This window comes from Colobus angolensis, unplaced genomic scaffold, assembly GCF_000951035.1.
Source record: "Colobus angolensis palliatus isolate OR3802 unplaced genomic scaffold, Cang.pa_1.0 Scaffold58, whole genome shotgun sequence".
NCBI classification, from domain to species: domain Eukaryota; kingdom Metazoa; phylum Chordata; class Mammalia; order Primates; family Cercopithecidae; genus Colobus; species Colobus angolensis.
This window is the reverse complement of record NW_012119376.1, coordinates 13,079,655-13,104,544: the sequence shown is the minus strand read 5'-3', so window position 1 is coordinate 13,104,544 and position 24,890 is coordinate 13,079,655. Positions and strand designations below refer to the sequence as shown.

Sequence of the window (24,890 nt, the reverse complement as noted above, 5' to 3'; positions counted from 1 at the left end):
TATAGAACTTACAACAGACAACCTATCCTAATTTGAAACAGAGCCTATTCCTTGAAATCACATGTGTTCATGAGAATTTCCAGAAGAATAATGTCAACTTTGTTCTTAGTAACATCAGTGGAACAGATTCCCTGGCCTGGCTCCATAAATGTAAGATTCCAAAGCTATTTACCCTCTTCTAGCTGGTATGTTCACCTTCCTTACCAAGAATAAATGTAATATTACAGAATATTTGTTCTTGGTAATAACAAATATAATATTACGGAATCTCAAGAGGAAATCATTTGACTTTGATACGTCAAATTCAGAAATTCTGAAGTAAAAATCAACATAAAATTTCAAATAGGGAGCATTTGGAATTATGTTTCTCATATAAATATTTGAATGGAAAATCATAGAATGTGAAATAGCACTTATAAAATGAAACAAAAAGAAATAAAGTAAATTCAAAAATATGCCTCATAAATATTAAAAATATTTCATCAAATGTACAAGTTCTAAGAATCAAGAAGGAAATACTCTGAAACATATTTATTTAACAGGCAATATGGTTTGTGTTGAAGACATTGTGGGGCAAAAAGGGCTTCAAAATGGAATGGAAGCTGCAACATTCTTAATTGACTTTTACTGTCAATACTAGGACTGAATCACTTATATTTCTTAAGGCGTGTATAAAATACACACAAAAATGTAATTTCATTTAGTTTATTAATATGATCCAAACAGATTTAGCTTAAGAGATGAGGACAGGACATGAAAAAAGATTTGACTGAGTTATATAAAGAAAACCAAAAGAGTGACAAGATTTTCAATTGCTGACAATTTTAAGTCATTTATTAACTAATATAAAAATAAATCTACTATAGAACCATGACTTAAATGGAGCCAGTATGTGGTACGTGTGTCACCCAACAGTCAGCAAGGAATCATTCAGAGAACTTACACCCTTCTGGACTGGCTCACACAGTCTGTCTTTGACCTGGAACCTCATACAAGTCCCCTCACAGCACTGGGTTTGCAGTCAGCTACATTTTTTCTCTTCAGCCTACAATCAGTTATTAATGCATACCATTTCTGTGTTTCCCATGGCCTCTTTCTTTTCAGATAGTGACAGAGCACTAGGAAAAACTCATCTGGCCAGTACTAAACAGGGAAGGTGCAAAAAAGTACTTTAAGATGGGTGTGGGGTCATTTGGGGTACCAACAGACTCAGATAAACAAGGGAACCAGAGTGGGCATCAACAAAAAGCACTGAGGTAAGGGGCCCAGTGGTAGTTCACAGAAATGACCAGAACTGGACAATGTTAAAGACAGGAAGAACGGTGTTACACTTGAAAAGTCATACTAGAAGAACAAGAAAGAAGAAGAAAACTGGAATGAACAGTAGTCCCTTTTATATTTTTTAAAAGGAAGGAATTTTTTAAAGAAATACAAAAGTCAAGTCAAAAAGTGAAATAGCAACAATAAGTATTTAAATAAAACAGAATGTAGTAGGAAATAAAGAATATTCCTACATGATGGCCCAATTTTTTTAAAATGGTTATCTTAAGTCAGGCCAGTTTTATTTTATTGACCATGTATATATAACATCAGATATTTCTAAGAAAGAGAAGAGAACCTGATTGATGTCTCTCGTGTAACATGGAAAGGAAAAAGGAAGGAGAGAAAAGGGGGAAGAAAAGTCTCCACACTCTTCATGCCCAAAGTGAACACAGTCTTTAACCTGCACTTCAAATGACAGGTTCAGATCATATAAAATATTGTCAAGTTCAGCAGAATTTTGATCACAAGCGCTTGGTGCTCAGCGTGCAGCTGAGTAGCAGAAGGCACACAAGCAAGTTGACGGAGAAATCTCTGTGCAGGGAAGAGGAAGAAGACGTGCCACACACCAAAGGCTCTGCTTTATAGGGTCTTTCTATATCTGGAGGTAATGCTGTCATTCCTTGAATCTGAAAACGGAAGCACAAAGAATGCAAATGAACATCTGATTTAAAGCAGGGCAGTGACCAAGCACGCTCAGCTGCCCACACTTCTGCAGGGGATAAAGGAGGCACGAGGGGTTACCAAAGGAGTCACACACTGGGGGAGTCAGAAACCTAGGATTTAGGAGGAAACAGAAAAGAGGACCAGGCACTCCTTTGGAAAAGAATACAAAGCAGGCTCTATTGCTTTTTGCAGCACTCATTCCAGCCTGTTCCTGCTCTATCCCAACCTTAGTTTTAGAACTAATTTATCTCTTGAAAGGGGGTAGAATGAGGAGTTTTCAGTCAACCCAAGTAATCACTGAATAAAAATTATCAGACATTAAAAGGCAACTGGACTCCTGGATTTATGGATATTTGTCTTCTCCTTGGGTTTTCCTGTAATAGATTCAGATAAAATGTGTCATCTGGGTTGTCAGAGGTTAAAAAGAGCTTACCGACCACTCGGCATTGTCTGTCTTGGAACATCTCACGTTCACTGGCAGGCTGAGGACCAGCTTGTTGAAGGAGAGACCTTCCTTTTTAGTCCATTTAAACTTATTCATAGCATCCATGAAAGAAAGGTTTTTATATTGCTTGGGGCTTTTGATAATGAAAGGCCAGGTCCTGAATTTAAAAGACACAATTAGTCATATTCAGAACAAATGCATTACATGTTTCCTTTACTTTTCAACATCCTAAAATAGATCTCGCACTTACTCATTTTCATACACATAGATAACCTAATGCAAAATGTTAATGAGCTCATCAGCGATAACTAGAAGAAATGTACCAAACAAAATCTTTTTAAAGAATGATTTTTTTTTTAGTAGCAGATTGGCAATAATTTTTTTTTAATTTTATATTTTTAAATAGAGATGGGGTCTGGTTATGTTGCCCAGGTTGGTCTGGAACTCCTGGGAGCAAACAACCCTCCCATCTCCATCACTCAAAGTGCTGGGATTATAGGTGTGAGCCACCATGCCCAGTCAAAGTTTAAACAAATAATTTTGTCTCAGAAAGCTTCTACAGAGCCTCACAATTCTACACTAATTTGCTCTGGTTCTAGTTAACAAATTAACTGGTAAGTATTCATTTCTGAAGAGTACAATGCTAATGGTGTAATCAAGAAATCTGCAGGTTCCTAAAAGACACTGAGAGAGATGGAAAGTTCAAATCCATACACTATAAAAGCCTGACCCCTGCTGGTTGGTCTGTTTTGGTTTAGCTAAGTGAGAAGATAAATACAACAAAAAATGTGATGTAATCAATGTTTCAAAAATTTTACTCATTTCTCAAAAGAAAACATACATAAGGCCAAAAACATGAAAAAATGCTCCACATCACTAATAATCATCAGAAAAATGCAAATAAAAGCCAGGGTGAGATACCATCTCACCAGTCAGAAGGGATATTATGAAAACGCAAAAAAAAAAAATTGATAGTGGCAAGGTTGCAGAGAAAAGACAATGCCTATACATTGTTGGTGGGGATATAAATTAGTTCAGTCAACTGTGGAAGCAGTTTGTAGATTTCTCAAAGAACTTAGAACAGAACTACCATTCGACCCAGCAATCCTATTACTAGCTATATATCCAAAGGAAAATAAATAGTTCTACCAAAAAGACCACATGCATTCATTCATATGTTCATCATAGCACTATTCAGAATAGCAAAGACATGGAATCAACCAAGGTGTCCATCAAAGGTGGACTGGATAAAGAAAATGTGGTATATATACACCATGGAATACTATGTAGCCACAATAAAAGAGAGAAGTCATGTCCTTTGCAGCAGCATGGATGCATCTGGAGGCCACCATCGTAAGTGAATTACACAGGAACAGAAAACCAAAAACCACTCGTTCTCACATAGAAGTGGGATCTAATCATTGAGTACACATAGACATAAAGATGGGGAAAACAGACACTGGGAACTACTAGAGAGAGAGGGAGAGAGGGAGACAAGAATTTAAAAACTACCTGTTGGATGCTAGGCTCACTACCTGGGTGATGAAATCACTCATACCCCAAACCTCAGTTTCACACAGTATACCACTGTAACAAACCTGAACATGCATCTCTTGAACCTAAAATAAAAGTTGAAATTTTTAAAAGTAAGTACTGAGGAAAAAAAATACTGTGTATAGAATTACACACTGCCTTCACCTGCCACTCAAAAAATCACATGCTGAATATCCAAGAAAGGAGAAAGAAATCACAACAATGACATGAGCAGACAGAAAAAGTGAAGTGAAAAAGTGAAAGACGTGACTTGCTTGAAAAGATACTTTTCAGGTGTTGTCTTTCATTAAATATAATATTATTGATTCCTGAAAAACAGAAAAGTGTAAGTGTTGGTGTATCACAAAATTTTACATTAATCCATGTACCTTGCAGGAAATTATCATGGTGACTAGGAAGTATTTGGCACCCATAACATCCCAAGATGTTCCAGTAATTTCTATAATTACCAAATAATCCCAGCTGAAAAACATACATTAATCTTCACAATTTTTAAGTTTATTTATGTCATTTCTCTCTGTCTCTATCTCTCTCTGACATACATAACCCACTCAGGCACATTGAGTATCATCTTCTTAAGTAAATTAAACATTCTTTATTAATTTTTTGGAGTTACAAAGATAATTTTTAAGTCTAAATTTTAAATGTTTCTTCCATATCTAATAAGTGAGACAATGAGGAAAATAGGTAATATATGCAGATCTTTACATTTTTCGTAACTTCCTTTAATTAGAATGAATATATATCTTTGTTGAGTTTTTAAATGCATTATTTTATACAAAGACCTTAAAGTGAAGCCCCATAAAGTAAGAACAACCAGCATCACATTACATAAACATACCTAGCAACGACCTGAAATCTACAGCATTTGAAAATTAAACATATTGTGACAATTTTAGAGAGATACAATCCAGAATTAGTATAAAGCAAAAGCCTGACTTGAAAGAAGTTATTATATTCGCATACAATGTCCTTTTAAACGCTCTAAAAGCTAGAGCTATTGATCATTTTATTTTGTCAATTATTAAAAATAAAATTTACTTTTCAAAAAGATAAAATGCCTAATTTGAAAAAGAGAAAATCAATTTTATAACCAGAGAGATGCTAGCGGAAAATCATCAGTCTGTAACCATCTGAAACACCACACGGTGGCACTACAGTCTTTACTATGGTGCTTAGGCGGCCTAAAGCCTCTGGCGCTTCGCTGGTTAGCGTGAATAGTGTGACCATGATACACAGATGAAATCTTAAAAAGCTTTGTTGCTATAATAATTTAGCAAATTGCCTATTACTGAGATTGCCCAACATAAAGTGACACAAGAGGTGTAACCCTATTTGCCAGATTTTAGAACAGATCTGTAGAAAGGCCAAACCCAATGGCTTGTATGTTGGAGACACAGTGACAGAGGCTGGGTGATCTGGGGATGTGGTCATCAACCTTTCTGAGATGGCATCTTTGTCTCATATTTATCATCTCCTTTCCACTCCTACTAACTTGGTTTAGGCCCGTGTTCTATAATAACTTTATACTAATAAACATCCTATTTGTCATCTCTAATCTTTTTAGCCTATCCTACACATTCCAAATTATCTTCTAGAGAAAAGAGTAGACAGAAAAAGCGAATATTTATCCTGAATACTTTTTTTTCAAAAAGACTAAGCTTTAAACCGGAAACAGGTAACCTTAAAGTAGCAAGTATTTCTGTTTTTACTGGATTTGGGGATTAGTTAGAAATAATTGGGAATGTTACAGAAATAAAAACAGTTACATTTCTGCATATCTTGTCAGTGTGTAAATGTCTATCCATACATACATGTAAATGAATGGTATTATATATATATATTACTGTAGTCGATAAAAAGCACTGTTACTATTATGCTTTAACATTGATGGGTAATTTTCCTTTGTAAATTCCATCTAAACTCTGAAACATGTTTTTCTAAGATGATAGCAAAGTTTACTGCAATACACCATGGTAGAGTAATTTTTTAAATTTTTAAGTGAAACATAAAGCTATTTATTCTTATAAATTCAAACTGATCAATGGAAATTTTAAAAGTTTAATGATTTTTACACTTGGTCCCCCTGTTCTACATAAACTGAAAAGCAGATGGAGAAACATAATCTGTAGTTACATTTCTTATCTGAGCCTCTCTGGCATCCTGTTTTAAAAGTTTTATTGCTAGTGTCTTTCTTAGGGTAGAGAAGGAGGAGGAAGGAAGAGAGATGGAAGGTCTAACCAAGAAACAGTGTCCATGTACTTATAGCTAAATGAACTATATCAGACTCTCCATCCATCAAGCAAGTAAACATGTGATGAAAAAAAAGCAAAAGGAACAAAAATTCAATAACAGACTTCCACTTTTGGCCATGTTGAAGTAACTGACACTAACTTCCTGTAAAAAACTCAGAATTCAACAAACCATATGAAACAGCTGGTTTGGACATTGGAAAATAGCATAGAACTATGATCCCCCAAAGGAAGGAAACAAATAAGGTGTTTGAATATTATGTTCATCCCAGCTTTCTGCCTAGAAGCATTCTCTGGAACAGAATGCAGGAAAGGCGATTTTGAAACAGAAAATGACAATCTCAATAAGTTAAGGAGATGAAAACCAGAGTTAAGGGAGTCTGAAGAAGCTTATGTATTCAAGGTAGACTATTGCAGGGGAAAAATCTGTATAAGGATCCTCTGAATCAGTAACTAAGCAATAAGTCAACTATATTTAGGGTAAAATCCACAAGACTGGGCAATGAACAACTAGAAGATTGTAACCTAAACAATTCCCAGAGCCTGTATAGAGTTAGCAGACATTTGAGCTCAAACTAGCCAGAGTGGAATGTCTCTGTTGACTACACGGAGTAAACATCTATTCTAGACTCACACTAACAAGGCTCTTTAAAGAAATAAAAACAACCTAGTACTAATTAACACAACATGCATACTGCCCTGTTGTCTATGTCTAGTCAAAAATTATTAAACACATCAACAATTATGTAAATGTGAATCTAAACCAGAAGAAAAAATCAGTCAATACTCCAAGATCTTGAAATGACAGAGATTAAAGAATTAGCAGACAAGGATAACTAAAACTTAAAAAAAAAAACACATTAACAAAATATGTGCAAAACTTCTATATTAAAAACCACAAAAAAGTGCTTAGAGAAATGAAAGAACAGTAAATAAGTGAAGAGGCATACCATGTTCATAGATTAGAAGACTCAATATTGTTAAGATATCAATTCTCTCAAATTCTCTAGAAATTCAGTATAATCCCAATCAAATACCAGCAGGTCCTTTTTTAAAAATGAAATTGACAAGTTGATTTAAATATGTGTATGAAAATGGAATAAACCTAGGCTATCAAAATAATTTTGGGAAAAAATGACAAAGTTTTGGAGACCTACATTTAAGACTTCCTATAAAACTATAATAATTAAATTTGGTTTTAGAGTAAGACTAAACACATAGAGCAATGAAACAGAATAGAAAATGCAGAAAGAACCAGTTTATGGACAAATGATTTTCCAGCTAATATTCCAAAGTAATTCAATAGTAAAAAGGTAGCTTTCTTTCATCAAATGCTTCTTGCACAACTTGATATCTATATGAAAAGCAATGAACGTTGGATTTACCTCACACTACACACAAAAATGTGTTCAAAATGGATCCATCTAAATGTAAAAGCTAAAACTGTGAACTTTTCAGGGGGAATAACAAGAGAAAGTCTTCCCTTGAGTAGGCAAAGATTTTTTAAGCAGGATATGAAAAGCACAAAACAAACCAAAAAATGATGAAACAAACTGCAATAAATACAGCTATAAAATGAAAGTCAAACCACAGACTGGGAGAAATGGTCTGTAAACATGCATCCAACAGAGAACTTACATCCAAAGTATAAAGAACTCTTACAACTCAATAATAAAACAAGTAACTAAATTAACAATGAACAAAAATTCTAATAATTAAGAAGACATACACAGTTGTCCCTTGGTATCCATGGGGGACCGAGGATAGCAAAATCTGTGATATTCAAGACATTATATAAAATGGTGTAGTAGTTACATATAACCTATGTACATGCTCCTATCTATTTTAAATTATCTCCGGGTTACTTATAATACCTAACACAATGTAAATGCTATGTAGGTGGTTATTATGCTGTATTGTTAAGGAATGATGACAATAAAAATATTCTGTACATGTTCAATGCAGATGGAATTTTTTCAAATTTTGTTTTATCTGAAGTTGGTTTAATCCATGGATGCAGAATCCATGTTCTGCATCTGAGAAAGCAGAGAGCTGACTGTATACACACACACACACTTTTATACACACACGCATATATACACATATATATACATATATACACATATATATGTGTGTGTAAATATATATAAAACTTTAGGACAATTCTCTGGGTGGCCCTGGACCAATCCAATCCATTCTCATTTTTGCCTGTAGTTTTCAAGAATAACTATACAATGTGCTGGACATGCAAAATCTTGAAATAGGAAGGGACTGACTGGAATAGCCCAGGTTCTGTTCCAGTACCCCCAATAGGGTTTGAATGTTCATGTCCCTCCAAAACTCATGTTGAAATCTCATCTCCACTGCAGTGTATTAAGAGGTGGGGCCTTGAGGGGGTGATCAGGTCAAGAGGGTTCCATGCTCATGAATGGAATTAGTACCCTTACAAAAGAGGCTTGAGGGAACCTTCCAATTGTACCTTCTACCTGTGAGAACACAGCAAGAAGATGCCATCTTGGAGTGGAGAGCAAGCCCTCAGAAGACACTGAAACTGCTGGTGCCTTGATTTTGGACTTCCCCATCTCCACAACAATAAGCAAGAATTTCTGTAGTTTATAAATTACCCAGTTTATAAATTACTCCGTCAATTTATAAATTATCCAGTCTAAGCTATTTTGTTATCACACCCCAAGGTGACGAAGAGACTTCCCTGGAAACAGAGTGTTTCAATTGTTAATTGAATTACTTCAGTGCTTTAGCCTTGAATCTCACATTGCCCCGGGATATAAAACCAAGAATGGGCTGCTTTTCAAGCTGCAATGCAACTGGGACATGTACAGTAGAGGTTCCATCTATTCCAGGCAGATTTTCTGAGCCTTGGAGAACTGGCTTACAATAAATTCTAGGATTCTGTTGTTTTCGCGGACTATGCGTAAGCAATAAATGCATTTAATGTAACTTGTTGTATATAAGTACGATCTTTCTTACTGTACTCAGACAACCTGCACAGTGAACCTGCTTTACAATAACCAATAAACATGTGAAAGATGCTCAATATCATTAGTCACAAGGAAAATGGAAAATAAAGCCATAAGAAAATACCACCAATACACATTAAAATGGATAAAATGTAAAATACTGAAAATACAAAATACTGCCAAGAATATTGAGTATCAGGAGTTCTTACACATTACTGGTAAGAACGAAAAACAAATCATTTTAAGAACATTTTGAGAGTCTATAGAGTAAACATAAACTTAGCCAACAGTCTCTCAGCTGGAATCTGCTTAAGCCAACCGAACTCCCGAGGGCAGGGTCGACCAGCACCACAGTTGCCTGCTGTCTAAGCTGTTTGAGCTCCTTGGGAGAGGAGCAGCAGCCAGTGCTGGGACTCGCAACTGCCTAACATACTAAGCTCTCTGGGTGGAGGAAGGGTGACATCCATCTCTATAGCTCCAGGCTGTACTTTTCCCCTGCTGGAGCCAGAGAGGCTGGATGGCTTGGTCACAAGACTTGTCACCCAGAGCCCCACACACTCTGTGGCAGTCTTCCGCCAGAATGCCTCTTCAGGCTTGACCCTGACCCATCCTTCCTCACTGAGTGGGGCTTCCCTGGAGGAACTCCAATGACTCCAACTGGAGGCTCAGGGACAGAAGCTGGATCTCCCTAGCCCTGAGCCCCTAGCAGGAGGGGTGGCCGCAGTCCCTGTGGACCAGCAGACTTAGCCTTTCCTCCTGGTAGTTCTGAGGAATCCGGGCAGCCCAGATGAGTGGGTTTTCTCCCAGCAAGGCACACCCCCTCCACCCAGGGACAAAGTGCTTTGTTAAATGAGTCCTGTTCCCTGTGCCACCCAAATGGGTGAGAACCTCCAACAGGGGTTGTCAGACACCCTGTATAGGGGTAATCCTACTGGCATCAGGTTGGTGCTCCTTAAGGTCAGAGGTCCCAGAAGAAGGAGCAGGCACTCATCTTTGCTGTTCTCTAGCCTCCTTGAATGACATCTCCAGGTGTGGGAGTAAATCAGATGAATAGGGCCTGAAGTGAACCCCCAGCAAACTGCAGCAGCCCTATAGAAGAGGGACCTGACTGTTGAAAGAAAAACAAGCAGGAAGCAACAACAGCAGCATCAACGACAACAAAAAAAGCACCCACAAAAATCCCATCCAAGGGTCAGCAACCTCGAAGACCAAAACTAGACAAACTCATGAAGATGAGAAAGATTCAATGAAAAAATGCTGAAAATTCAAAAGGCCAGAGTGCCTCTTCTCCTCTAAATGATTGCAACATCTCTCCATCAAGGGCGCAGAAATGGATGGAGGATCAGATGGATGAATTGACAGAAGTAGGCTTCAGAAGATGGGTAATACAAACTATGCTGAACTAAAGGAGTATGTTCTAACCCAATGCAAAGAAGCTAAGAACCTTAATAAAAGGCTGAGGAACTGCTAACAAGAATAATCAGTTTAGAGAGAAACATAAATGACCTGATGAAGCTGAAAAACACAGCACAAGAATTTCGTGAAGCATACACAAGTATCAACAGCCAAATCAACCAAGCAGAAGAAAAGATATCAGAGTTTGAAGACCACCTTGCTGAAATAAGGCATGCAGACAAGACTAGAGAAAAAAGAATGAAAAGGAATGAACAAAGCATCCAAGAAATATAGGACTTCATAAAAAGACCTAACCTATGACTCATTGGAGTTCCAGAAGGAGATGGGGAAAATGGAAACAAGCTGGAAAACATGCTTCGGGATATTATTCAGGAGAACTTCCCCAACCTAAAAGACAGGTCAACATGCAAATCAGGAAATACAGAGAACACCATTAAGATACTCCACGAGAAGATCAACCCCAAGACACATAATCATCAGATTCTCCAAGGTCAAAATGGAGGACAAAGTGTTAAGGGCAGCCAGAGAGAAAGGCCAGGTCACCTACAAAGGGAAGTCCATCTGACTAACACTGGACCTCTCAGCAGAAACTTTAAAGCCAGAAGAGATTGGGGGCCAATATTCAACATTCTTAAAGAAAAGAATTTTCAACCAAGAATTTCATATCCAGCCAAACTAAGCTTCATAAGTGAAGGAGAAATAAAATCTTTTTTAGATAAACAAATGCTGAGGGATTTTGACATCACCAGGCCTGCCCTGGAAAAGCTCCTGAAAGAAGCACTAAATATGGAAAGGAAAAACTGGTACCAGCTGCAGCGAAAACATACCAAATTGTAAAGACCAATGACACTATGAAGAAACTGCATCAACTAGTGTGTGGAATCACCAAATGGCAGCATGATGACAGGATTGAATTCACACATAACAATACTAACCTTAAATGAAAATGGGCTAAAGGCCCCAGTTAAAAGACACTGATTGGCAAACTGGATAGAGTCAAGACCCTTTATTAGCATGCTGTATTCAGGAGATGTATCTCACATGCAAAGACACACATAGGCTCAAAATAAAGGGATGGAAGAAAATTTACCAAGCAAATTGAAGGAAAAAAAAAAGCAGAGGTTGCAATCCTAGTCGCTGACAAAATAGACTTTAGACCAACAAAGATCAAAAAAGACAAAGAAGGGCATTACATAATGGTAAGGGGAACAATTCAACAAGAAGCGTTAACTATTCTAAATATATATGCACGCAACACAGGAGCACACAGATTCATAAAACAAGTTCTTACAGACCTACAAAGAGACTTAGACTCCCACACAACAATAATGGGAGACTTTAACATCCCACTGTCAGTATTAGACAGAACAACAAGACAGAAAATTAACAAGGATATTCAGGACTTGAAATCGGCACCGGGTCAAGTGGATCTAGTAGATGTCTACTGAACTGTCTACCTGAAATCAACAGAATATACATCCTTCTCAGTGCCACATGGCACTTATTCTAAAATCGACCACATAATTGGAAGTAAAACACTTTTCAGCAAATGCAAAATAACTGAAATCATTAAACAGTCTCTCAGATCATAGTGCAATCAAATTAGAACTCAGGATTAAGAAACTCATTCAAAACCATACAATTAATGGAAATCGAACAACCTGGTCCTGAATGACTCCTGGGTAAATAATGAAATTAAGACAGAAATCAAGAAGTTCTTTGAAACCAATGAGAACAAAGAGACAACATACCAGAATTTCTGGGACACTGCTTTAGCTGTGGGAAATTTATAGCACTAAATGTCCACATCAGAAAGCTAGAAAGATCTCAAATCAACACCTTAACATCACAGTTAAAAGAGATAGAAAGGCAAGAGAAAACTAATCCAAAAGCTAGCAGAAGACAAGAAATAACTAAAATCAGAAAAGAACTGGTGGAGATAGAGACAAGAAAAACTCTCCAAAAAAATCAATGAATCCAGGAAGTGGTTTTTTGGGAAAAAAAAATAACAAAATAGATACACCGCTAGCTAGATAATAAAGAAGAAAAGAGAGAAGAATCAAATAGACACAATAAAAAATGACGAAGAGGATGTCACCACTGACCCCACAGAAATACAAACTACCATCAGAGAATATAAACACCTCTATGCAAAAAAACTAGAACATCTAGAATAAATGGGTAAGTTCCTGGACACACACACGTTCCCAAGACTAAACCAGGAAGAAGTTGAATCCCTGAATAGACCAATAACAAGTTCTGAAATTGAGGCAGTAACTGATAGCCTACTAACCAAAAAAATCCCATGACCAGATGGATTCACAGCTGAATTCTACCAGAAATACAGAGAGGAACTGTTACCATTCCTTCTGAAACTATTCCAAACAATTGAAAAAGAGGGACTCCTCCCTAACTCATTTTATGAAGCCAGCACCTTCTTGATACCAAAACTGGGAAGAGATGCAACAAAAAAGAAAACTTCAGGACAATATTCCTTATGAATATCAATGTGAAAATCCTCAATAAAATACTGGCAAATCAATCCCAGCAGCACATCAAAAAGCTTATCCACCACAGTCAAGTCAGCTTCATCCCTGGGATACAAAGCAGGTTAAACCCATGCAAATCAATAAACATAATCCATCACATAAACAGAATCAAAGTCAAAAACCACATCTCAATAGATGCACAAAAGGTCTTTGATAAAATTCAACATCCCTTCATGTTGAAAACTCTCAGTAAACAAGGTATTGATGGAAATATCTCAAAATAATAAGAGCTATTTATGTCAATGCCACAGCCAATACCATATTGAATGGGCAAAAGCTGGAAGTACTCCCTTTGAAAACTCGTACAAGACAAGCATGCCCTCTCTCATCACTCCTATTCAACAGAGTATTGGATATTTTGGCCAGGGCAATCAGACAATAGAAAGGAACAAAGGATATTTGAATAGGAAGGGAAGAAGTCAAATTATCTCTGTTTGCAGATGACATAATTTCATATTTACAAAACCCCATCATGTCAGCCCCAAGACATCTTAAACTGATAAGCAACTTCAGCAAAGTCTCAGGATACAAAATCAATGTGCAAAAATCACAAGTATTCCTTTACAACAACAATAGACAAGCAGAGAGCCAAATCATGAATGAAATTCCATTCACAATTGCTACAAAGAGAATAAAATACCTAGGAATACAGCTAACAAGGGATGTGAAGGACCTCTTTAAGGAGAACTACAAACCACTGCTCAAGGAAATAAAAGAGGACAAAAATAAATGGAAAATCACTCCATTTTCATGGATAGGAAGAGTCAGTATCAAGAAAATCATCATACTGCCCAACATAATTTATAGATTCAATGCTATTTCCATCAAACTACCACTGACACTCTTCACAGAATTAGCAGCAACTATTTTAAATGTCTATGGAATCAAAGAGGACCCTCTATAGCTAAGACAATCCTAAGCAAAAAGAACAAAGCTGGAGGCATCACATTACCTGACTTCAAACTATACTACAAGGCTACAGTAACCAAAACAGCATGGTACTGGTGCAAAAACAGATATACAGACCAATGGAGCAGAATAGAAACCTCAGAAATAACACCAAACATCTAAAACCATTAACAAACTTGACAAAAACAAGCAATGGGGAAAGGATCTCCTATTCACTAAATGGTGCTGGGAAAGCTGCTTAGACATATGCTGAAAACTGAAACTGAACTCCTTCCTTACATCTTATACAAAAATTAACTCAAGATGGTTTAAAGACTTAAGTGTAAAACTGCAAACCATAGAAACCCTAGAAGAAAACCTAGGCAATACCATTCAGGACACAGACATGGGCAAAGACTTCATGACAAAAATGCCAAAAGCAATTGCAACAAAAGCCAAAATTGACAAATGGGATCTAATTCAACTAAAGAGCTTCTGCACAGCAAAAGAAACTATCATCAGAGCAAAGAGACAACCCACAGAATAGGAGAAAATTTTTGCAATCTACCCATCCAACAAAGGTCTAATACCCAGAACTTACAGGAAACTTAAACAAATTTACAAGAAAAAAAATTCCATTGAGAAGTCAGCAAAGGGTATGAACAGACACTTCTCAAAAGAAGACATTTATGTGGCCAAAAAATATGAAAAAAACTCAACGTCACTAATCATCAGAGAAACGCAAATCAAAACCACAATGAGATACCATCTCATTCCAGTCAGAATGGCATTTATTAAAAAGTCAGGAAACAACAGATGCTGGTGAGTCTGTGGAGAAATAGGAACACTTTTACACTGTTGGTGGGAATGTAAATTATTTCCACCACTGTGGAAGACAGTATGACAATTCTTCAAGGATCTAGAACCAGAAATACCATTTGACCCAGCAACATCCCATTCTTGGTATATACCCAAAAGAATATAAATCATTCTACTATAAAGACACATGCACTTTTATGTTTATTTCAACACTATTTACAATAGCAAAGCCATGGAACCAACCGAAATGCCCATCAATAATAGACTGGACATAGACAATGTGGAACATATACACTATGGAATACTATGCTGCCACAAAAAGGAATGAGATCATGTCCTTTGAAGGGACATGGATGAAGATGGAAGACAATGTCCTCAGCAAACTGACAAAGGAACGGAAAACCAAACACCACATAGTCTCACTCTTAAGTGGGAGTTGAACAATGAAAACACATGGACACAGAGAGAGGAACAACATACACCGGGGCCTGTTGGGGGATGGGGGGTGAGGGGAGGGAATTTAGAGGATAGGTCAATAGGTGCAGCAAACCACCATAGCACCCGTATTCCTATGTAACAAAACTGCATATTCTGCACATGTATCCCGTTTTTTGTTTGTTTGTTTTTAGAATAAATAGATAAATAAATAAATAAGAACACTTCGTGTTCCAGGAAAACTTAATTCAGATGCTCAACACTAAAGTGTATTCAATTTAACTTATGAATCCTACAGGTAAAGGTAAAAATTATTCCACTGGTCCAGAGAGATCTCCCAAGGGAAAGAAATATGACCCAAAATATTATATCCAGCCAAACTGCTGTCCAAATAAAAGCGTAGAAATTCCTAAATGTGAAAGAACTTGAGGCATAAGGCACTCAGAAGCCCTTACTGATTAAACAACTTGAAGATAAAATTCTAATGTCTCAAATTTAAAAACTTATTAATGTAGAAATCATAAAAATTAGGGTTATCATTGAATCGATTTATACATACAAGTCAGGTTAAATATTCTGGGAATTACAGTTTCATAATTAAGTGTAAACATTAAAAATCTTGACAATATAATAATTATAATATAAATAATAAATATTTGGTGGTATAGAAAGCAGAAGTGGGAAAAATGTGAAAGTATAAACATCTTCATCTTTCATGACCTAAAATTGAAACATATAGTGAATCTAACAACTTGACAAAACGTATTTTGCCAACATTTGTGATCCTCTTTATAAAATATTATTTCTTGTGGTTAAAACAACACCAACAACATTTATTTGAACTTCAGCAAATGTTCAGTTTTACTTTAGTTTCTTTCTTATAAGTTAAAATAAAATTAAAATTCAATGGTTTTTAAAAAATACTGCACAAATTATAATCTTGTAACAATATTTAATCAATTTTTTATATAAATATACGCATATTAAGATGTTTACCATAACATTCAATCAACATGTTAGCAATGTTTATTTTGAATAGAATTTGAGGTGGTTGCTTTTGCCTTCTTTGTAACAACTTGTTTTGCATTACCTGAACTCTTTATAATAAGCATGTGTGAGTTTTAAATAGTAAAAACATAAAGTGATTTTTCCTGCACAGAGGAAGAGAAACAACTATTGATGCTTTTTTAGGAACAGAACCAATAACACAGGAACTTTCCATTACTTATATCTCACCAGACCTGCACATTCAGTCTTGATTTATGGCACGACAGGGAATACACAATTTATCTAAATTCATTATCTATTTTGTTATTTGATCTTTGTGAGTTTTTTGTTTTTCCCTAAGACTTGCCAGATCTGTAGGAGGCAGACAGAAATAGCACCCCCGAGAACAGACAATAAAATGGAGACAAGACGTAGTTGTCTCATGTTTTCTATCAATCCTTCCTAGGATTGCTATAGAATGTTTAAAATAAATTATGGAACCTGATTAATCATTATATGAAAAGCACAGAAGATTTTTGTTCATATGTTATATGATATTCCTTTTTAGTACTGTATGCTGAATACCAATTGGTAATATTCTTTTAAGCAAAACAGAAAAAAAAGCACCTAAACCATTTTTCATTCTGATTTTTGAGCCAGCACCTTGTTAGTTTGGCCTTCACTATCACTTATGTTACTGTGGTGATGAACTAGATTTGAATGTCTAATCTAAAGTCGAAACATGTATTTTTAAATAGAGGCTCTTTTTTGCTCATAATTTTGAGGAATAAATTTAACCATGAAGTTAAATGGGTTTTGTCCTTTTTTTTTTTCTTGGCACTGGTGAATGACATCTCAAAACTAGCCTTATTCTGTAAAGCAATTCTTCCTGTCTTTCCAAATGATGAAAACCCAACTTGAGTATTTCCTGAGGGAGACCAAAGTTATGGACACTGGCAGAGCTCATTGGGAAACAGGAGCTGAGCATTTTTAGAGGCTTCATACCATTTAAACTTAAAAAAAAAAAAAAAAAAAAAAGAGGCCATAGAACACATTTCAATCATCTTGCAAACATACAGCTTTTAATATCCTTTTGTTTTTAACATTCTCTCAAATTAACCATCGATTAGAAAATTTCCATTCAATATGTAAAATATATTCTAAATGGGAAAAAGACTACTCAAGGCTAAATAAGGAACAATATAACATCAATATTTGAAAACCAAGATTATATCCTAGTGTTTTTAAAATGATATTTTATGTGATGCTTGGATATTTGTTGTTTTAATTTGTTTACATATGTAATTATTTATTTGTTATATATTTATGTATATTTATACATTGGCCTATATGTTCATGTTGTATGGAGAGAAAGAGATCAGAGACTAGATACAAACCCCACTCTCCCTTTTATTCTGTACTACATAATGTTGAAAATTTCTTAATCTCTTGGTTTCTATTTCCTCCCCTATAAAAGTGGGATTGCATGTCTTGCTCTACCTGTTGGAATTGTGTAAAAATGAATTAAATAAAATCATGTATATGAAAATACTTAGTAAACTATAAACCAATTTATATAAGCATTTGTTATTTGTATATCTAATAGCATTTCTTCCAGTGGGTATTTTGTTGTTTGCATAAAAATTCAGTAAAACCTATCTATGAATGATAAATTTAATTCAAAAAGAGGGGTGAGTCTCAGTTCATAATTTATAATCCTGTAATATGTAGGCACAAAAACTTGATCATATTTCTATTCTCCTTCATCATCTGCATTTTACCATATCCTCACTGAATGTTTTTTCACTCTTTCCTTAAATACATGTCTCAAAACTCTATGTATGGCCAGGCACAGTGGCTCAGGCCTGTAATCCCAGCACTCTGGGAGGCCAAAGCGGGCGGATCACCTGAGGTCAGGAGTTTGAGACCAGCCTGCCCAACATGGCGAAACCCTGTCTCTACTAAAACTACAAAATATTAGCTGGGCATGGTGACAAGCACCTGTAATCCCAGCTACTCAGAAGGCTGAGGCAGGAGAATCACTTGAACCCAGGAGGTAGAGGTTGCAGTGAGCTGAGGTCACGTCACTGCACTCCAGCCTGGGCGACAAGAGTGAAACTCTGTCTCAAAAAAACAAAAACAAAACCAAAAAAAACCTCTATGTGTATATTTTCTCTAATTATGTAATTACATCAGTCCCTTTCATTTTGAAAAGCAGTGAGCACTAGAAAATTCTTCTTTATGTTAAAACAAATTCAGCCATCCCCAAATTTCCACCAGTCATTCTAATTCTTCTCACTGACATCAGTAAGAATAGATACATCAATCTTAATATATCCAAAACAGAATTCTCAATATCATCCTCAGGCCTGTTCCCCTAACGCCATTCACACTCCTGTCCTTCACTGCCTCCCTGAGATGCCATTGATCAGCAAGCCTGTGGGTGCTCCTTTCAAAAGGTAACCAGAATGGAACGTGTCTCATCAGCTCAGTGTCACCACCTTGGCACAAGTGACCCTCATCCCTCAACTAGACAATCACAATAGTTTCCTGATTGATATTCCTTCCAGTCTAGCCCTCTTAGAGTCCTTTCTCAACATAGTAGCCAAATTGACTTTATTTATATCCTTTAATTGCTTCCCTTAAAGCCCCAAAGCCTTATGTTGCCCATAAAGTCCTAAATAATCTGGTCCCACCTGTTCTCATGTGTCCTCACGTATTCTTTACCACACTTTACTCTTCTCCAGACAAATGCACTCTCTTGCTGCTCCACAAACACGATAGCAAGGCCTGCTTGAGAGGATAACCCTTGGCAGGTACCTGGAAACTTAAATAGTAGACAATTTCCTATATGGACATAAACTTTCTTTAATGATAAGAGCGACTCATTGTGCCTAGACTGTGCAACAATGCAGTTTATGCTGAACACCGCTTTCCATCTGGAAGTATGGAATTTTAGTAAGTGGTAGGCAGAGCGCACCTGTATGACTAGTTCCCCCCAAAATCTTTGGGCACTGAATCTGTGATAAGCTTCCCCAATAGACAACGTTCCATACATGTTGTTACAATTTGATGATGGTGGAATTTGGTGCATTCTTTGTGACTCCACGGGAAGAGGGCTCTTGGAAGCTTGCGCCTGCTTTCCTCTGGACTTTGCTTCACGTAGCTTTTCCTTTTGTTCTTTCTGCTTTGTATGCTTTCACCATAATAAATGTTTTCCATGAATACAACTATTTGCTGAGTCCTGTAGGTACTCCTAGCAAATCACAGAACCTGGGGGTGGTCTTGGGGACTCTGGACATAGTAATCACAAAGGTTACTTGGTCTCCCCAGTTAAAAGTAATCAAATAGAACAAAGAGTGCATAAAAATTTCTATAATGTGGTAATGGATCCAGTATGACAATAAAGCCCATCTTTCTCTGAAATACATTACCCTATCATGAAATACATTTACTACTTACGTGACTGGTCTGTAGATCTCCTTAACACCAATGAACTGAAGTTGTTCCATAATGTCTGGAATACTTGCACATCGAGTAAGATTGATTCTTGGGTAATAAAGAAGGTATGAGAGACACATTTCACTCCTGGTGCTTAGTCCTCCCTGAAAACAGAGAGTTTATTTAGCAAAGTATGTGGTCTACTAACTTTGACATTTAAAGCACACAAGTCATCAATGTCATACAGTTCCTTCCAGTATTAAAATTTAATAAACCTTAAAGCTGAAAAGTAAAAAAACTGGCTTTTTAAAAAGGTAGTGATACAATTAAAAATTAATAGAATTATTTCCACTTTTAAAATTTGCCTTTCTTAAATAACCTAATAAATTCTGCTGATGGGATGTAAACTTTTCAACACAGTGAACATTTCAGAGAATCATAAGGATGTTTGGTTAGCATAATACCAATCAATCAGGAATTTTTTCAGGACATTTTTCATTGAATTTTCTAGAATCTTGTCTTCATGTGTATAAACATTAGCAGCTGCATACCACAGGGGAGAAAGATTTCATGTTTTGAATCCAGGTAGTTAATTATCTATTAAAATTTGGAAAAAGATTAAAGACCCTCAAAAGAACAGAATCCAGAGTTACTACAATATATTATCTAATATGTCTAATTTCAACCAAAAATTATTAAGCGGGAAAATAAACAGGAAATTATTGTCTATATTCAATGGAGAAAAGTCAGTAGAAATGGATTGTAAGATTGAGATGCTGGATTTATCAGACAATGACTTGAAAACAGATAAAAATATGTTCAATAAAGCTGGTTTAAAAAGTGTTCAAAGAGTTAAAGAAAAACATGCTCAAGTAATTAAAGGCAACTATCTTAAAAATGAGTGAACAGAGAAGGAATGAAATCAGGAAAGAAAAACATTTTTAAAAATAGAAATTCTATAGATGAGAGGTACCAAAACGAAATAAAAACTTCACAGGATGAGCTCAACAGCAGGTTTCAGATGAGCAAGGAAAATATCACTGAACTTGAAGATTAATCAATAGAAATTGTCCTATTCAAATGACAGAGAGATAAAAGACTAAAGAAAAGTGAAAATACTTCAGAGATCTATGGGACAATATTAAATGTTCTAGCATTTATGTCTAACATATACATATGTTTTCATTTATGTTAAATACATGTAATTGGACTTCTGGAATGAGATGAAGAAGACAAAAAGGTAGAAAAAATATTCAAAGGAATAATGCCTGAAATAATCCCCAATTTAATGTAAAACATTAACTTACAGACCCAAGATGCTCAACAAAAGCCAAAGGTAAATACAAAAAGAGCCATACCTAGACACATCACAGTCATACTGCTGAAAACCAAAGATAAGAGAAAATCTTGAAAGCAGCAAGAGAAAAATGACACATCACATATAGGTGAACAAGAATACAATTGACAGCTGATATTTCATCATAAATGATGGAATTAACAAAGAGATATTATAATTATATATTCACAAGTGTTGCAAAGGAAAAGCAACTGCCAACCAAGAATTCTGCATCCAACAAAATCCAACTTTCAAAAACAAAGGTGAAAAACTTAATACTGTTTATATTCTAAATTAATGTAGGGGCTAATATACAATGATTTTACTAATTGCACAAACATGACATTTTGCACTTGACGAGCAAGGCAGAATTAGGCAAAGGGAGATGCTGATCTGCAAATGAAGTTGCATCTGATGCCTCAGTAAATGCTGTATTTAATATATCCTTAAGTTAGGATGGCTGTTCAGAGTTGTACCAAATTGTAGAAAGAAACCTGGGCCTTTGCAGCCTCTTATCAACTAATCATTGACTGCTGGCTCTCCTACTGCAGGGAGTATAATTTTAAGGAGTTATTCTCTAATACCAAAGGGGAATTTCTATTGAGGTACACTACTGTTAACTATCATATTGTCATCTGATATTCCCAGTGGCTGAGGTTTGGTTGTGTTGGCCCTGAAGAGGGTATCAAGACAGTGCACCAAAATACCCACTACAATAATAACTTATTCATTATGTCTTTAGTAAAATATTTCAACAACAAAAATTATACATAAGGCATGGGAAAAAAATAAAACCAACACCAGTATCTTGACTACCCTGTGTGTGTCCAGCTTCTAACCCTCTTCTTCCCATTTCAACCGAAGGTGATTACTATGTTAATATTACCTATATGGGTTGTTATTTCTTTGAAATGCTTTTGTCTTATCCTATTTCATTGTATTCTTCTCTTCTGTTACTGATTTGTGGACTTTGTTTTATAAGCTGGATACTAATGCCCTGTTAATCTATGTATTGCAAATATTTTTTCCCAGCTTAAAACTTTTTAATTTCTTAATAGTGTTTTATTTTAGTAAGCAAAAGCTTTGATGTAGTCAAATTCATTAATCTTTTATTCATAGTTTGTGCTTTTTATGTTTTGCTTAAAAAATTCTTAAGTACTCCAAAGTCATGAAGACATGTTCAGGTACTTTTTCTTCCAGTGGTTTTAAATTTTCACTGTTCACATTTAAATATTTAATACATCTGGCATTGATTGTTATGCATTTTGTAAAATTAAGACTCAGTGTTATTTATGTCAGGGATATCCAATAGTGCCAGCATCATCCTTTAATAAAAAGTTTATCCTTTTTCATTTATCTAAGTGCTATGTCTGTCATAAACTAAGTTTCCATCTGCAGAATTTGTAGGTCTGTTTCTGAGATGCCTCTTCTGTTCCAAGTCTTCTAACTTGGGACTCAAAGCATACTGTATTAATCACCAGTTTTAAAATAAGCCTTCTTAGCTAGTAGGTTGTTTTCTATTTTGTTCTTTTTAGTTTTGTCTTGCCTATTTTTTAACATTTTGCTCTTCTGCATAAATTTTAGAATCAACTTGCTCCACGTAAAAGCTAAAACAGCAAAATGTTTATCTAAATAAAAAATAGATGAAAATATTTGCAGCCTTGGTCCAGTAAAGATTTCTTAGCTAGGATACCAAAATCTCAGATTGTAAAATTTCTCCAAATTTTTTTTTACTAGAATAAAATCAAATTTATAGGCCAATTTGAATAGAAGTATTTTCTTTATTTTATGAGCCTTTCTATCCATGAACACAGTATGTCTTACTGTCCTTAGGAATTCTTTAATGTTTCCCAATAAAGATTTATACTTTTTTTTACAGAGATCAAATACATCTAGTGTTAGATTTTATTTCTGTTTAATTTTTATTTTAAATTGTATTTTCTTGAGATAATTTCTTATACACTGAAATGCAATTAATTTTAGATAGTATCAATTTGGAGGAGGGTTTGATGCAGAAAACTACAATATCTGTGAATAACGTGTTTTGCTTCTTCACTTCTTCCTTTCTGAACCTTATATCTCATTTTCGTTTCTTTTCCAGTACAATGTTGAATACTAGTAGTGATGACAAATACTCTTATATTCTTCCTAACTTGACAAAAACACTTATGGTATTTCATTTAATTTAATATTTGCTATAGCTTTTTCATAGCTAACTTCTACCTAGTTAAGATATTCCCTTCTATTTCAGGCTTGCTAAATGTCTCCCCTGTCAACAATAAACTTAAATTTTATGACTGCTTTCTCTACCTCTGTTGAGGTGATTATACGTCTTTTTCCTTCCATATCTTCATGTAGAAGACTTTAATATATTTTCTCATTTAAATCCATTTTATATTCCTTAGCTAAACTCAAGTTGGTCTTATCATTAGATTTGTATATAAAAAAGGATTTCGTTTTTCAAGCTCTTGTCCAAGTTATTTCCAACAGGTGCATACTACTGGCCCCTTCTATACTATCCTTGTGAAGTTTTAGTTTTAAGGTTATGTTAACTACATTTAATGACTTGGTGGGAGGTGTTCCCTCTTTTTGTGTTCCTGAAAGAGATTGAGTAAGACATGAATTATCTATTTCTTGAACACTTGGTGGAATTCCCCCAATAAATCTCTTGGGACCAGATTTCTCTTTGAGTCAGAGGCCTCGAGGTCATGAAATTCATTCTTCCTTTGGAGGTCTGGATTTATCTGATCCAGACACAAGCATACAGTCAATTAATGACCACAGTTCTTTTAAAAATATTAGATGAGAAAAATTAAAAGACTAAGGATAGCTTTTAATGAAAGAGTCAATAAATTACACTCCAAATATTATTTAATACTATAATATCATTAGTTAATTTGAAGTCTTAGAAAATGCTAAAACATCTCTGATGTCACTTTTATGATACTTGATGATCAAGATTTTTAGAACTTTTCTTTCCAAATGGAAATGGTTTTTACTTGTTTCTTCTAAAATCAAGTTTATTTCTTTCTCTCCATAAATGAACTTTAATAATAATAAAAGTTTTCTTACCCAAGTCATCTCAGCTCTATCTTTCGTGTTGTAGCGACATTCAGTAATTAGGTTATCTCCCTGAAACATAAAGGTAAAAGCTTTCAGATTGAAGTTTTATGCTGGCTTATTTATCAAACACATTTGTACATCAACAGTTAATATTTCCTGTATGAATGGATGCACCAAGTAATTTGATTCAGCAGAAGACCTCTGATCTGTTTAATTCTAGGTTTGCTAATATAACAAGCAAGCAAATAAATAATACTCTCTGTGTTTCAGTCAGACTCCACAACATTCTAGCTGGATGACCTACGTATAACCCAGGCATAACTTGCTCATCTAAAACCTAAAGATAAAAATTGTTCTTATTTTTGGCCCCAGCGTAGTGGCTCACGTCTGTAATCCCAGCACTTTGGGAGGCCAAGGCAGGTGGATCATGAGGTCAGGAGTTCAAGACCAGCCTGGCCAAGATGGTGAAACTCCATCTCTACTAAAAATACAAAAATTAGCCAGGCATGGTGGTGGGCACCTATAATCCCAGCTCCTCAGGAGGCTGAGGCAGAGAATTGCTTGAACCCAGGAGGTGGAGGTTGCAGTGAGCCGAGATCACATGACTGCACTTCAGCCTGGGTGACAGAGTGAGACTCCATCTCAAAAAAAAAAAAAAAACAAAAAAACAGCTGATGAGCATTTGTCAATTAAAGTATTTACAGGGCCAGGCATGGTGGTTCATGCCTGTAATGCCAACAC

At 35.6% G+C, this 24,890-nt stretch overlaps 1 protein-coding gene across 1 annotated transcript in view; it reads right to left on the bottom strand.

Moving 5' to 3' along the window:
* Window positions 1-689: 689 nt before the first annotated feature.
* The window catches only part of MOXD1 (monooxygenase, DBH-like 1), a 99,784-nt gene continuing 75,583 nt past the window's right edge, over window positions 690-24,890 (bottom strand). The window contains 4 exon segments of the mRNA XM_011962183.1: window positions 690-1,949; window positions 2,420-2,588; window positions 19,772-19,914; window positions 24,159-24,218. Of these exon segments, the coding sequence (XP_011817573.1) occupies window positions 1,785-1,949; window positions 2,420-2,588; window positions 19,772-19,914; window positions 24,159-24,218 (537 nt within the window). The 3' untranslated portion in view covers window positions 690-1,784.